Raw genomic sequence first — 14,228 nt, forward strand, 5'->3', positions numbered from 1 at the left:
AGTGGGGTAGGGGAGGTTCTCTCGGCCTGATCTTCCTATCCCTATTTACCTTTTCTGTTTTAGGGGTAGGGCCTGGACTAAGAGAAGCTGCCCTCCTAATTCCCTCTCTTTGTGCTCCCCTTCTGCACAGTCGGGAGGTAGCTTTGTCCAGGAGAGGTTGCAACCTCTAGCTTATCTCCTTCAGTAAATTCCAATTCAATAATACTTTTTGGCATGATACCTATGATGAATGCGACAAATATGTGAGAGAGCCCACCCTGAGACCTCTGTTACAGGTGGATACAGTATCTCAAGCGTCTGCCAAGATGAGGCTTTAGTGTATTTGGATTTCCGTATGACTTCTTGCCCATACCTGATTCAGTTTGCTACGTAGTGTAATGCTGTCTCTCTTTCTCTTCATTTTGTCCTCATTGCGTTTAAGAGCCTTTTAAATTTCCTGACAGTCTGAAACATCTTTCTTGCACTGGGTATTAGAGTAGAAGATGCGTGTGTGCCGCAGTTTGTCTTATCTCACTTTGTTTGCAGTCATTATTTTCTTGAGTTATGCCTTGTATCTTCCACTTGCCACTCCAAGTTTATGGTCTCTGATATTGTATTTGGTGAGAGTCTGTCTTATGTCACCATAGCATAATATTTAGAAGTATCTACTAGTGTGATTGTTCTGCATAAGGCTCTCCTGTGCCGGGATAGTCAATTTTTTTTTGTCAAGGTATAGTCAAGGGCCAGACTCCAGAGAAAATAATAAAAAAAACCCCCAATAATAAGTAAATAAAAATATTTTGAGGTCCGTTCTAAAGCATCTGGTGGTCAAGATTTGGCCTGCGGTCGCCTATGACTATCGCTGGACTACTTTGTTTGAAGTGTTAGTATGGTATCTTGAGCACCAGTTGGCTTTGGATGAAGTTATTTGCGCCTACTGATCAGGAACTTAGCAGTGCCCAGACCTAAGAGTAATGTATGTTTGCCTTTGGGTTTAGTTTGAAAACAACCTATCCTGAAGGACGATGGGAGACAGGCCAGTCCTCGCTTACAGACAGCCCCCCAACTGAAGCAAATACTCATCAGCAACTACACACCACACAACAAAAATACTAACCCAGGAACCAAACCCTGGTGCTAACTCTGTCCACATATCTTTTCAAGGGACACCATCATAGGACCTAACCACATCAGCCACACCATCAGGGGCTTGTTCACCTGTCCATCTACCAATGTGACATATGCCATCATGTGCCAACAATACCCCTCTGCCATGTACATTGGCCAAACCGGACAGTCTCTACTCAAAAGAATAAATGGACACACATCTGACATCAGGAATTATAACATTCAAAAACCAAGAGGAGAACACTTCAGTCTTCCTGGTCACTCAATAACAGACTTAAAAGTGGCAATTCTTCAACAAAAAAACTTCAGAAACAGTCTCCAACATGAAACTGCAGAACTGGAATTAATTTGCAAAATGGACACCATCAAATTAGGCCTGAATAAAGACTGGGGGGATGGGTCTTTACAAAAACTAATTTCCCCCTACTGTTACTCACACCTTCTTGTCAACTGTTTGAAATGGGCCACCCTCATTACCACTACAAAAGTGATTTTTCCTCCCTTGGTACTCTACTGTTAATTGAATTGTCTCCTTAGACTGACCCCCAACTTGGTAAGGCAACTCCCATCTTTTCATGTACTATGTATATGTACCTGCTACTCTAATTTCCACTCCATGCATCTGATGAAGTGGGTTCTAGACCATGGAAGCTTATGCCCAGATAAATTTGTTAGTCTCTAAGGTGCCACAAGGCCTCCTCGTTGTTTTTGGTACTCTGCAGGGGCTTTAGTTGAGATGGCACCAGCTGGATGAGGAGGTGACCCAGTTCTGCTATGTAGCCAGTGTTGCTGGTGTTCCTCTGTAGGCAGAGTGATTATTTTCTGACCTGCAGAAGGGAAAGGTTCATAGGATTTTTTTTTTTTGTTAATCACAATCCGTGTAAGTAGCTGTTAAAGCTGAGCCTCAGGCTTCACTGCCCTGCATCGCAGTGGGTCGGGTTGCGCTGCCCATTGCTGTAGAAGTAGTTTTACTGGTGGGCTGTGTATCTCCAGCAGTGTCTTTCCAGAGCCTTCCCTCGAACTGCCCCCTCAGCCAGCCTGCAGCCCGCGATGGAGCCCAGGATGTGACCCTTGGGGCGCGCGCAATTCCGCCGCCTCTCCGGGATCAGAGGCCAGGTCCTTTAGGTTGTTTGGACTTTTCCCGGGAGCGTCCGCTGGGGCCCAGCCGGGGGCGGGTGAGGGGACCCTGCAGAGCCCGGCGCTGCAAGAGCCGCCTCAGCGGCAGAAGCCCCAGCGGCCCCAGGGAAGGCGCGGCAGGGTTTCCATGGTAAGGGACGGAGCGCGGCAGGCCTCGTCTCAGCCAGTCAGCGTGGAGGGGGCGGCGCCCCCTTGGCCAGCTGGCCAATCCCCAGCATCGCTGTGAGAGCAAATCAGCGCCCCTTGGCTTGCGGGAATGGCGCGGTGCTGACAGTGGCGCTTTCGGAGGAGCGAGGGAGCGCGCGGCGCGGCGCGGAGAAGAGACCGGCGACCCCATAAGGAGCGGGGTGGGGGCAGGCAGGGGCCGGGCACACGATGCGGGACAGCGCTGCCCTGGGGATGGGGAGCCCGTGTTGCTCGGCGTTTTCCCGGGGGGCCGCGGTGAGCGGGGGGCCGGAGCCAGGCGAGAAGGGGCTGGTGTATCAAGAGACGCCCGAGCTCTTGCAGGGGGTGAAGCCGGTGCCTGGATCAGTGGAAGCCGAGACCCCCAGTGGGTCTGCCCCCGGGGGGCCCCCCGAGGTGCGCCTGTCCCTACGCCGCTGGCCCGTGGTGCTGCTGTTCAGCTGCTACTCGCTCTGCAATGCCTTCCAGTGGATCCAGTACGGCAGCATCAACAACATCTTCATGCGCTTCTACGGCGTGAGCACCTTCGCCATCGACTGGCTCTCCATGTGCTACATGCTCACCTACATCCCCCTTCTTTTCCCTGTGGCCTGGCTGCTGGACAAGAGGGGCCTGCGCCTCATCGCCCTCGCCGGTTCAGCCTTCAACTGTCTAGGCGCCTGGGTGAAGCTGGGCAGCATGAAGCCGCACCTCTTCCCTGTCACTGTCCTGGGGCAGGTCATCTGCTCGGTGGCGCAGGTCTTCATTCTGGGCATGCCCTCGCGCATCGCCTCCATCTGGTTTGGGGCCCATGAGGTCTCTACCGCCTGCTCCATCGCTGTCTTTGGGAACCAGGTAACCTGGGAACCAGGCCTCTCATCCCTAAATGTTTGGAACCTATGGTGTCCCCATTAAAGTTGGGGGGTGGAGAAGTAATGAAACTCACTGGTGACCCTAAGTTGGGAAGAGTTGCAATCTCCAGGGAGGAGAGAGAAATACAGAGAGACTTAGCGACATTAGAAATAACAGGCAGAGATTCATCTGGGAAAAATATGGTTTGTATATTTGGCAGGAAATATACTTAGCTTGGCTATGATATGACTTAGAGAGAAACATAACTCTACTAACCCAACCAAGGGAGAGGGATTATTTAGCATGATACCAGGGGGTATAATTAGGAAGAACAAGATGATATTGAGAAGGACAATTTAGGTTGAAATATCAGGAAACTTTCAGATTCTGGGGTGTATTGGGCTGTGATATTTTTCCCAGGGAAAGAAATGGGAGCCTTATTGCTTGGGATATTTAAAATTAGACTAGAAAAAAAGCTAGAAAATGTGTCAAAGGGAGCAATCATGTGTTGGGCCTTATCTCATAGCTCTTCTGATTTTTCTGTCTCTGGTTTTGTTGATCCATAGTAAGGCAATGAGCTTCTCCAGTAAGACATGCTAGACAGAGACTTTGCTTCTTTGCACAAGAATGGAGCAAACTCTTCTAAGCACTTTGATGCCAAGGCAGGTCAGTGAGGTGGTTGTGATTGACATTCCTGCAAGATGTAACATTCTTCACCTGCAGCCAGTTCACACTTGAAAAGAAAAGAAATTTTTTCTAACTTCTGAAACCAGATCAGGGAAATCACTTCTTGACCCTTGCACCTGAATGCCTCACTGATGCACATTGCATGAAATAAATGCACTAGCAACATTACAACATGGCTTTGGAAGGCAATTCATGCTGTATGAATATTAAAAGCAGAGGATCACTAAAACCAAATACTAACTATTGGACTGGCACATGTCTTCAGTGTGTAGGCAGTGTCCCAGATTTTATCTAGTTCAGACCATGGGTGGGGTGCAATAGGAATGGTTTGGCATTCAGTCTGCTTTGAATATATAGTTCTGTGTACAAGGCAGTGGCACAGTACATAATGTCCTCCCTGCCCAGTAGGAGTGTCTCATGGATTTGAGAAGGAAACTGGGTGTGTGGGTGCCTCACACCACGTAGTGCCCCGGAAGCATGTAGAGCATTACATGATAAGTCCTACCCCCTCCCGCCCCGATTTACTACCTCTACTGGAATTGCATCCAGTCTGGATACTACTAAGTCATCCCTGCTGAACATGCTTTATTCCTGGGGCTCAACGTTACTTCTGAAAAGCAAATCAGTGAATGAATCTGATTGCACCACATTTCAGGTGTAATTTAAAAAAAAATTCCAGTAGAGAGAATTGAATTCTCCACCCTTGGTCCCATTCACAGGGTCTCACCTGACTTTTCACTTCAAATGCCATGATCTGATCACGGTTAAATCAAACACTGTCAATAGACTCAGGGGAGTTTCTAGAAATAAAGTGTAACCACATCCAGCAAAGGCCCATCAGATTCATTTGTTTGCCCAGTGCTGCTTTCTCCCACTTTACTTTTCAAAAAGCTTTTTTCCAAATGGGGAAATGAATAGATTTCCCCATTCTTTCCCCTGCAAATACTCACACTCCTGGGATATGGTACAGGCTTATTTCAGAAGGATCTTTATGGGAGCCCCTTATTGAAATGTTGGTAACACTTAATTGGCCATAAGCCCGAAAGATCAGCATGTAATGATTTTTCCTGAGGCTCTGTGTCCCAGAGAAAGAAGATAGGGAGAGCAGCCTATTCTTAATAGCCTTCTACTGAATTCTTCAAGCAGTGTAAAAACAATAAACATGCTTCAGAATTGCCATGCTGTGTTGAGGGATCTCTGCTGAGATCCTGACAATGTCACCTGTAATCTGTAGCTTACTTGATAGTGGAGTTCCACAGTGACCGTGCGTGCGCGCAGGGGCACCCAACCAGGATTTGTCATTTTCCCTGCAGTATATTTATTTATAGCTGGGCAGTGACCCGGCTGGTTGTTCTGACCCATCATGTGTGGCAGGTGCTCCAAGTCGGCTTTGGTCTTTTTATGCCAGGAGGAAAATCTCAGTCTCACTCCTCATTCCAGCTGAGAACACATGCTCTAGCAAAAAAGGATAACAGTGAGAGCATTGTTCTAAGAGTTTAGAGACTGCAGGAATAGGGGGGCTGCTGGAACAGGGACCCATGTCCCATATATTTGAAAAATCTGTTTTGCACACTTTAAGGGCTGAACAAACTTATTCCTTGAGACCCAGGGGACTGACTCTCTAAATACCATTAGCGCCCAGATATCACAATGGTGAGTGCAGGAGAAATATTTAGCTTGCTAATGAGATTGTTTCCTTGTAAGTTCTGAAAGTCCTCCGGGGTTACACTGATCATTAGTAAGGAGCCATAGAAAGAAATCTGGTAATCAGCAGCAGTCTGACAGTCTGGGTTGCTCATTTTCACCCTTGTTTAAACCTCTGAACTACTGAGCTGTGACCAGGTTTATTTGCTCCCATTGGGCTTGCTGGCAGCTCCAGTTATTTTATCTGCTTGTTATGAGGAGTGCAAGGGGCACAAGATTAGCTGTTGCCAAGAGGGAGAGATATAATCAGAGCTCTGTCTTTTTTGCTAATGTGAAATAAAATGAAAAAGAACATTAAAAAACCCATGAAATGAAATACCCCACAGCGGCAGCTCCTGTCTCAAGGGGCTGGGCCTGTCTCCCTGCTCTGGCTGTTGTGTTCTGGTCCATGGTCATAGCGTTTCTCAGGTTTCTCTGGCCCCCTGATGAGGTAGCTCACTGGGCCAAATATGAGTGAGTGGCATTGTGACCTGGTGCATGGGGTCACAGCCCTCCTCACTCAAATTTGTCCTGTCCAGTCCCCCCATCATCACCACAGAGGAGCAACTGGGCCAAAGCTGAGCATCAGTGTGACCCGGAGGTGGGAAGCTGGGCCCAGCATCCAGGACAGGAGACACTGCTGTTGGGTGACGGTGGGATGGGCTCGCTCTGCAATCCACCCCCAGGGTCTCCCCCTTCCCTGGGGCAGGACCCAACACCCTCTACCGTTCTCCCTGCCCTTGGTCTCCCACCACCCCAGGGGCTGGACTCAACCTGTGGGGTGGGGAGAATAGATAAGATGAAATAACAAGAAATTTCTGAAAACAAAACAAACTACTGTAGAAAATCAAAAGAATTTCAGGGGGTTCTATGTACGATCCTCTCTCTTTCTGTTAGCATAAAGTGAGAGCATCTGTGTTTCTGTGATTCCTCTTTCCTGCTTCCACCTCTGGAGTCTTCTTCTATATCAAACTGGGGCTGGACCCTGCTTCTGGTTCTTGCCCTGCTACTCAGGACATGCATGTTCTGATACCAGGGAAAGACACAACTGATGGGTCTGGAGTAAGGACATTGCAGGAGAAGAGCACGCGTCTATCTGTGGGAAGATTTTTCCTCTGCCCTTATTCTGTCTCTTACGAGTAGTTGAAGACATTGATGTGGATAGGTAGGTGTGAGGTTCTGTACCTTGGGGGAACACCCAGCTCTCCCATGTTCATCCTTGTAAAATGATTGTGTGGTATCCAATGCAAAGTTTGTCATGTCGGGTGTCTTCAGAAAGCTTATGATGCACTGAGCATTGTTTTTATAGTGATCTTCTAGTAATTGTTATTACAGTAATGTTATAGGTTGTAACTTCATGTATATAGTTATGAGGCTGAAAATGTGCCTTCATGGCTTAAAATAAGCCCAGGCAAAAACTCTCCATTAGAGCAGGTATGGCTTTAATGTGGGACCACGAAGGGGCAGGAGGTGGTCTGAGTGACATACCCAGCCTCCTCTGGCAGCCATGCTTCCAGTTTCTGCAGGAGGCAGAAGCAGAGGGGCAGTTCACACCTCATCAGGGCATGTGTGGGACAAACCCAACCCAGCCATTTAGGAACAGAGGACACTGGCCTAGGCAACAACAAAGGATCTGTTGACTCTCAAGTGAGTCACTCCCGTTCCTTTGGTCAGTTTGAGGCTGCAATGAGGTAATGCTCACCTGACTCTGAAGTGGGGGGCAAAGCCAAGAGGGAAGAAAGGACATCATAAAAGGATGAGACATTTGCCATGCTCTTCCTCTCTCTTCCACCTCCATCTACAGACATCACCACCTAGCGATGGAAGCCCTGATCAAAAGGGAGAACTTGGCTGAAGGGCAACCAGCCAGCCTGTGGTGAGAAGCATCTAAGTTTGTAAGGGCATTGAAAGTGTTAAGATCAACTTAGAATGCGTTTTGCTTTTATTTCATTTGACCAAATCCAACTTATTGTGCTTTGATTTATAATCACTTAAAATCTACCTTTGTAGTTAATAAATCTGTTTGTTTATTCTACCTGAAGCAGTGCATTTAATTTGAAGCGCGTCAGAGACTTCCCTTGGGATAACAAGCCTGTTGCATATCAATTTCTTTGTTAAATTGACAAACTCATATAAGCTTGCAGCGTCCAGCGGGCATATCCGGACACTGCAAGATGGAGGTTCCTAGGGTTGTGTCTGGGAGTGGAAATATTGGCTAGTGTCATTTGGTTGCACAATCCAAGGAGCAGCTTACATGCCAGAGGCTGTGTGAGAACAGCCCAGGATTGGCGGGTTCCCACAGCAGATCAAGGGAAGGCTGGCTCCCAGAGTCAAGGATTGGAGTGACCTAGCAGATCACCGGTCTGGAAAACACCTGGGGAATGTCTTAGTAGGAAGGAGAGTTTTTGACTTACGTTGATTTGATTTTTGGCTCTGGGGAGAATGCAGCCACTTGATGTGTTCTTGGGTGGAGTCACTGTGCTGACTCTGAGGAGGCTGGACTGCTCTGCAGCTGGTGTTCTAGGGCTTCTGAGGTGGAAGTTGCCTGGGGAAAAGCAGGATTTTTGTGCATCAGGGAAGAATCCCAGCCCCACTCTGATTAGCTGGTCCGTAACATCCCAATCATGGATCAGTTGCTTCTATGCAGGGGGACTTCACAGCACTGTTTGTACCATGCCTACAACTCTGCTTAACATCTCATTGCACAGGTGAACCTTGCCTGAAAAGTTTTCACTGCAGAATAGTGCTTTCTCCTAAAAGCCTGATAAATGGTCAGGATCCCGTGCTGTGGGTTTCTCCTTCTTCAAGCAACCTACTAATCATTATTATTCTTCTCTACTAGCTCAGCATCTCCTGCCTTCTAAATGAGGTCTGATTTGGTGTGGGCAGAACAGGGGGATAGTTAATTGGGAAGTGAGGCAGACTTCCCTTCCCTCCAGAGCACAGGTGCTAACTTTTATTTTTCCTGGTGGGTGCTCCATCCCTGCTTCACTCTGAGGCCCTGCCCCTACTCTGTCCCTTTCCCTGCAGCCCTGCCCTCCCTCCACCTCTTCATGCCCCCACTCTATCCCCAAAGCGCTGCACCCACCTGTCGCTCGCTCTTCTCTGCGCTCCCCCAAGTGCCTCCTGCCAACTGCCGAACAGTTGTTTCTGGTGGATGCTGAGCACCCCCTATTTTTTTTGATGGGTGCTTGGGCCCAGAGCACCCCTGGAGTCAGTGCCTATGCTCCAGAGTCTGTGCCAGACTTCACCATAGATTGAATCATAGAATCATAGAATATCAGGGTTGGAAGGGACCCCAGAAGGTCATCTAGTCCAACCCCCTGCTCAAAGCAGGACCAAGTCCCAGTTAAATCATCCCAGCCAGGGCTTTGTCAAGCCTGACCTTAAAAACCTCTAAGGAAGGAGATTCTACCACCTCCCTAGGTAACGCATTCCAGTGTTTCACCACCCTCTTAGTGAAAAAGTTTTTCCTAATATCCAATCTAAACCTCCCCCATTGCAACTTGAGACCATTACTCCTCGTTCTGTCATCTGCTACCATTGAGAACAGTCTAGAGCCATCCTCTTTGAAACCCCCTTTCAGGTAGTTGAAAGCAGCTATCAAATCCCCCCTCATTCTTCTCTTCTGCAGACTAAACAATCCCAGCTCCCTCAGCCTCTCCTCATAAGTCATGTGCTCTAGACCCCTAATCATTTTTGTTGCCCTTCGCTGTACTCTTTCCAATTTATCCACATCCTTCCTGTAGTGTGGGGCCCAAAACTGGACACAGTACTCCAGATGAGGCCTCACCAGTGTCGAATAGAGGGGAACGATCACGTCCCTCGATCTGCTCGCTATGCCCCTACTTATACATCCCAAAATGCCATTGGCCTTCTTGGCAACAAGGGCACACTGCTGACTCATATCCAGCTTCTCGTCCACTGTCACCCCTAGGTCCTTTTCCGCAGAACTGCTGCCGAGCCATTCGGTCCCTAGTCTGTAGCGGTGCATTGGATTCTTCCATCCTAAGTGCAGGACCCTGCATTTATCCTTATTGAACCTCATTAGATTTCTTTTGGCCCAATCCTCCAATTTGTCTAGGTCCTTCTGTATCCTATCCCTCCCCTCCAGCGTATCTACCACTCCTCCCAGTTTAGTATCATCCGCAAATTTGCTGAGAGTGCAATCCACACCATCCTCCAGATCATTTATGAAGATATTGAACAAAACGGGCCCCAGGACCGACCCCTGGGGCACTCCACTTGACACCGGCTGCCAACTAGACATGGAGCCATTGATCACTACCCGTTGAGCCCGACAATCTAGCCAGCTTTCTACCCACCTTATAGTGCATTCATCCAGCCCATACTTCCTTAACTTGCTGACAAGAATGCTGTGGGAGACCGTGTCAAAAGCTTTGCTAAAGTCAAGAAACAATACATCCACTGCTTTCCCTTCATCCACAGAACCAGTAATCTCATCATAAAAGGCGATTAGATTAGTCAGGCATGACCTTCCCTTGGTGAATCCATGCTGACTGTTCCTGATCACTTTCCTCTCCTCTAAGTGCTTCAGGATTGATTCTTTGAGGACCTGCTCCATGATTTTTCCAGGGACTGAGGTGTATCTATTAGAGCAGGTATGGCTTTAATGTGGGACCACAAAGGGGCAGGAGGTGGCCTGAGTGACATACCCAGCCTCCTCTGGCAGCCACGTTTCCAGTTTCTGCAGGAGGGTGTGTGGGGGGGTCAGAGCACTCAGATTAGAGAACACTCTAATGAGCACTTGTACATTCTGGTCTCTCATTTTTAGGGAGTGTCTGGGCCCACATTGGGAGGATGTGTCAGGGCCAGGCAAAGATGTGGCTTCTCCAGAAATGCTTAGATTTCTATAAACAGTCTAGGCATTGGAGCCTGAGATAAACCTTCCTTTGTGTTGCATCTGAGTTCCTACTCCCAGCCAGACACCAACCTCAGACAGAGCCACAGCATAGGCTCAGAGCAGCTGACTTTCTGGTGTGCAGAGGAGTTCTCCGAATGGTTGTGGTATTTCTTTTGGGGAGTGGAGGGGCTGCCCCAAGCCTCTCCGACATTAGTACTGTTTGCTTCCTGTGTAGTTGTAGAGAATCCTTGGAAGTGATGCATTCCTCACCCCTTCCCCAAAGAGTGAGCGTCTCCACTGACCCTCTCAGCATCCACTGCCTAGCCAAAAACTGCTCTCTGATCTAGGTTTCAGAGTAGCAGCCATGTTAGTCTGTATCTGCAAAAAGAAAAGGACTTGTGGCACCTTAGAGACTAACAAATTTATTTGAGCATAGGCTTTCATAAGCTACAGCTCACATCCCTGCTTGCTGGCTCTGCCTTCATGCTGGGATGTTGCTGCATCATGTTGCTGCTGTTATAAACTGGGAGATTTCCCTGACTCTGAGCTGGGTCAAAGGCAAATACAGCAGGAGTTAAACTGGGAGGCTCAGAGTGATAGTGCAGAGCAAGGGACTTCTATGATGTCAACAAGGTCACAAGAAGCAGAAGTGTGCTGGAGTGGGAGCCAGGGAGTTTATTCTGTTCCCAGGACAGCGCTGGCTATTGAGATATAAGGCTTGATGTTTCTTTTCCAGTGATGGTGGGGATACACAAGAGCCCTGAGCCCGAGCTTTTCATCTCATGGGGCCTGAGTTCAAGTACAGTCTTGGTTCATAAAAATAAAGGGAAATTAGTTCAATTTCATTTCCATTTTTCCTCCTCCTAAACCACCACACAAAAACGTAGCATGATTATTGGTCACTGTGTGAGAAGTCTAGCAGGGGAGTAACATGGGACAGAGCTGAGGTGTGTTGGCAGAGGGATATAAGGGCCCAGATCTAGAATAACAGTCATGGACTGAGTTGTATCAGCAGAACTTTTGGATGCATCGTGCACCCGACCTGCATGTACTTACTATGCTTGGATCTGGCAAGTGTTTCACACTCGTACTCAAATCCCAAGCCTATTGTCAAACTCTGGAATCCCAGCAGGCAGCTGGGACTCCTTTCTCTACTTGAAATAATTCAGCTACTGGAACTGAAGTTTGTGATGCAGGTGAATCTATCTATGGAGTGAGCCAATGAAACTCGGTAAAGCCAGAGATGCAGCATTCAGTAGGCCAGTAAACTCTCAAACCCTAGAGAGGCCACCAGACCTTTTCCATCTGTGCTTACTGAGTGTTTTGGATGATTAACTATAGGAGAGCAATAGGGACCATTTGTTGCACCATCTTACAGCTTCCTGTTAATTCAGAGGGATTTAACTGGAATTTGTCTGGCTCATTTGTGGTAAACCCAAGCTTGAGAGTCCATGGCCTTTTGCTGCTGTGGTGATAAGTGCACTGGAAACGCACAGAGAGATTTGGGAGGTGCAGAGCTGGATTAACCTTTTGTGGGTCCGGCGCCAATCATATTTGTGGGCCCCCATGGGGCCAAAGGAGCATGATGTGGGGAGGTTGGTCCCCAGAGCAAGGAGCCAGCCAGGGGCAATGGGGCATAACATGGTGGGACCGGCCCTGCTCCACCCAGCCCAGTGCAAGGGCACTGTATACAAATCAGCAGTTGCCAGATGCACACTGGCCTGCCTAGCCCTGTGCTGCCAGCATGCTCCTTCCCCTCGGGGCTGGGCCCATGCCATGCCACACAGCCCCCGACTATCTATGCCCAGTGTCCCCCAGAACTGCTATGCCCAGCAGCCCCCCCCAAAGACCTTCCACCACAAATGCACAGTGACCTGCACACCACTACCCTTGCCCAGCACCCCCCCACACAGCCACACCACTACTGTCCAATGTACTTCTCCACAGCCCACCACAACAACTACACAGCATACCACTCAGATCCCCCCACTGCCCAGCATCCCAACACACAGACCTCCCTCACCGCCCCCCAAGAGATTCCCCCACTGGCCAGCAGCCCCTTCTCCCCCAAGACCTCCTCCAGAGACACACTCCCTCATACCCTACCCCCTGACCACACTCACCGGCCTGGTAGAAGCTGACTGAGTCTGCCAGGCTGAGCTGGCAGTGTGGCTGGGGCTGGTCCAGTAACAGGGCAGGGAATCACTCCAGCATCTCGGGAGTGGCGTGATAAGCCAGGCCAGGGTTTACACCCTGCCCTGGCCAGACTCTGTCAGGACCCATTTGCCTGTAAATAGGGTGACCATACGTCCCCATTTAGCCTGGACAGTTCCCTTTTTAAGCTCTGTCCCAGCCATCCTGACTTTTTTGACAAAAACGGGCATTTATCCCGTTTGCTCTTGCCAACTGATTAGTTGGCAAGAACAATTGAACAAAAGCCCAGTTTACCAAAAAAGTCTGATGCGCCCCCTAGAGGGGCGTGGAGGAACGTGTGTGTGTGGGGTGGCGATGCGAGGTGTCAGGCAGCAGGGCTTGGGGGGTCAGCCCCAGCCAGAATGGAGCTTGGGAGGGTTAGGGGCCAGCCCCAGCCACTGGCAGCAGCGTGGGGAGGGTGTTAGCCCCAGCTCCTGGCAATGGTGCAGGGAACTGGGGCGAGGGCGGGATCAGCCCCTGTCTTGGCAGTGGCATGCAAAGCTTGAGGAGTGGGGGGTCAGCCCCTGTCTGCGGCGTGGGGAGCTGTGGGGGAGGAGTCAGTCCCAGTGGTGGATTTAGAGTTAGTGGGGCCCTGTGCTCAGCTTCATTTTTGGGGCCCCTTCTTGGGACCCAGCCAAGAAAAAGAACATTCTCTCTTATCTCCCCCCAGCCCCTGTTTTTCATTCTTTTTTTCTTCATATTCCTCCTGTAAGTAAATGAAAATAAAGTGAGGTACCTTGATTGTTCTTGTAGACTTGAAAATTGCTGGGGGTCTTGGCGGACCACTTAATGATCTTTCCAAATATTGTTTGTACTGTTAGCTAACTTGTAAAGCTAAACTTGTTAGCTAAATTGTAAAGTGCTTTGGATAAGAGCGCTTTATAAAAAAAAATGGCATGGGCCCACCCCTGAGGGGAAGGAGCATGCTGGCAGCACAGCGCTTACCTGTGGCAGCTCCCTTTTGGTGCAAGGGATGTAGGTGGGGATGTGTGGGGGTGCAGGAGTCAGGGGGTTGTGGGGGACAGGGTGTGTGGTGGGTTGCAGAAATCAGGGAGGGCAGGGGGCTGGGTGTGTGTGAGAGGGGTGCAAGAGTCAGGGTTGGAACTGTGTGAGGGGTGCAGGAGTCGGAGGTCAGGTGGCTGGGGTGTGTGTGAGGGGATGCAGGAGTCAGGGCTGGGGGTGCAGGGTCTGACCAGGAGTTAGGATGCAGGAGGGGGCTCAGGGTTGGCGTAGGAGGCTGGGGTGTGGAGTGCTTATCTAGGGCAGCTCCTGTTTGGTGTGAGGGGTGCAGGTGGGAATGTGTGTGTGTGGGAGTGGTGGTGGTGGTGCAGGAGCTCCTGTTTGGTGCTCAGGATAAGGGGTGGGGATAGGAATGTGTATGCAGGAGTCAGGGCATTGGGAGTGGGGAAGGCTGGGTATGTGAGGTGGGTGCAGGAGTCTGGGCAGGGGGCTGTGGGTATGGGCTGGGATTGTGGGGGTGTTCCCAGCCCCCTGTCCTGAGCGGCTCACGGCAGGGGGCTAGAAGAGGTATGTGTAGAGGAGT

General features: G+C 49.6%; 1 protein-coding gene across 8 annotated transcripts in view; it reads left to right on the forward strand.

Annotated features, from left to right (window-relative positions):
- Positions 1–2,461: 2,461 nt before the first annotated feature.
- The window catches only part of FLVCR2 (FLVCR heme transporter 2), a 57,669-nt gene continuing 45,902 nt past the window's right edge, over positions 2,462–14,228 (forward strand). For 7 of the 8 annotated variants that reach the window (XR_006281939.1, XR_006281943.1, XR_006281941.1 and 4 more), the window contains exon 1: positions 2,531–3,261. Coding sequence is in view for 3 of the 8 variants with exons in the window: in XM_038405902.2 (XP_038261830.1) it covers positions 2,620–3,261 (642 nt within the window). In the remaining 5 variants the exon portion in view is untranslated. Of the gene's footprint in view, positions 3,262–14,228 lie in introns of all 8 variants that reach the window. The other variant, XM_038405903.2, reaches the window with a different exon arrangement.

The sequence above is a fragment of the Dermochelys coriacea genome, chromosome 6 (assembly GCF_009764565.3).
Source record: "Dermochelys coriacea isolate rDerCor1 chromosome 6, rDerCor1.pri.v4, whole genome shotgun sequence".
Taxonomy (NCBI): Eukaryota; Metazoa; Chordata; order Testudines; family Dermochelyidae; genus Dermochelys; species Dermochelys coriacea.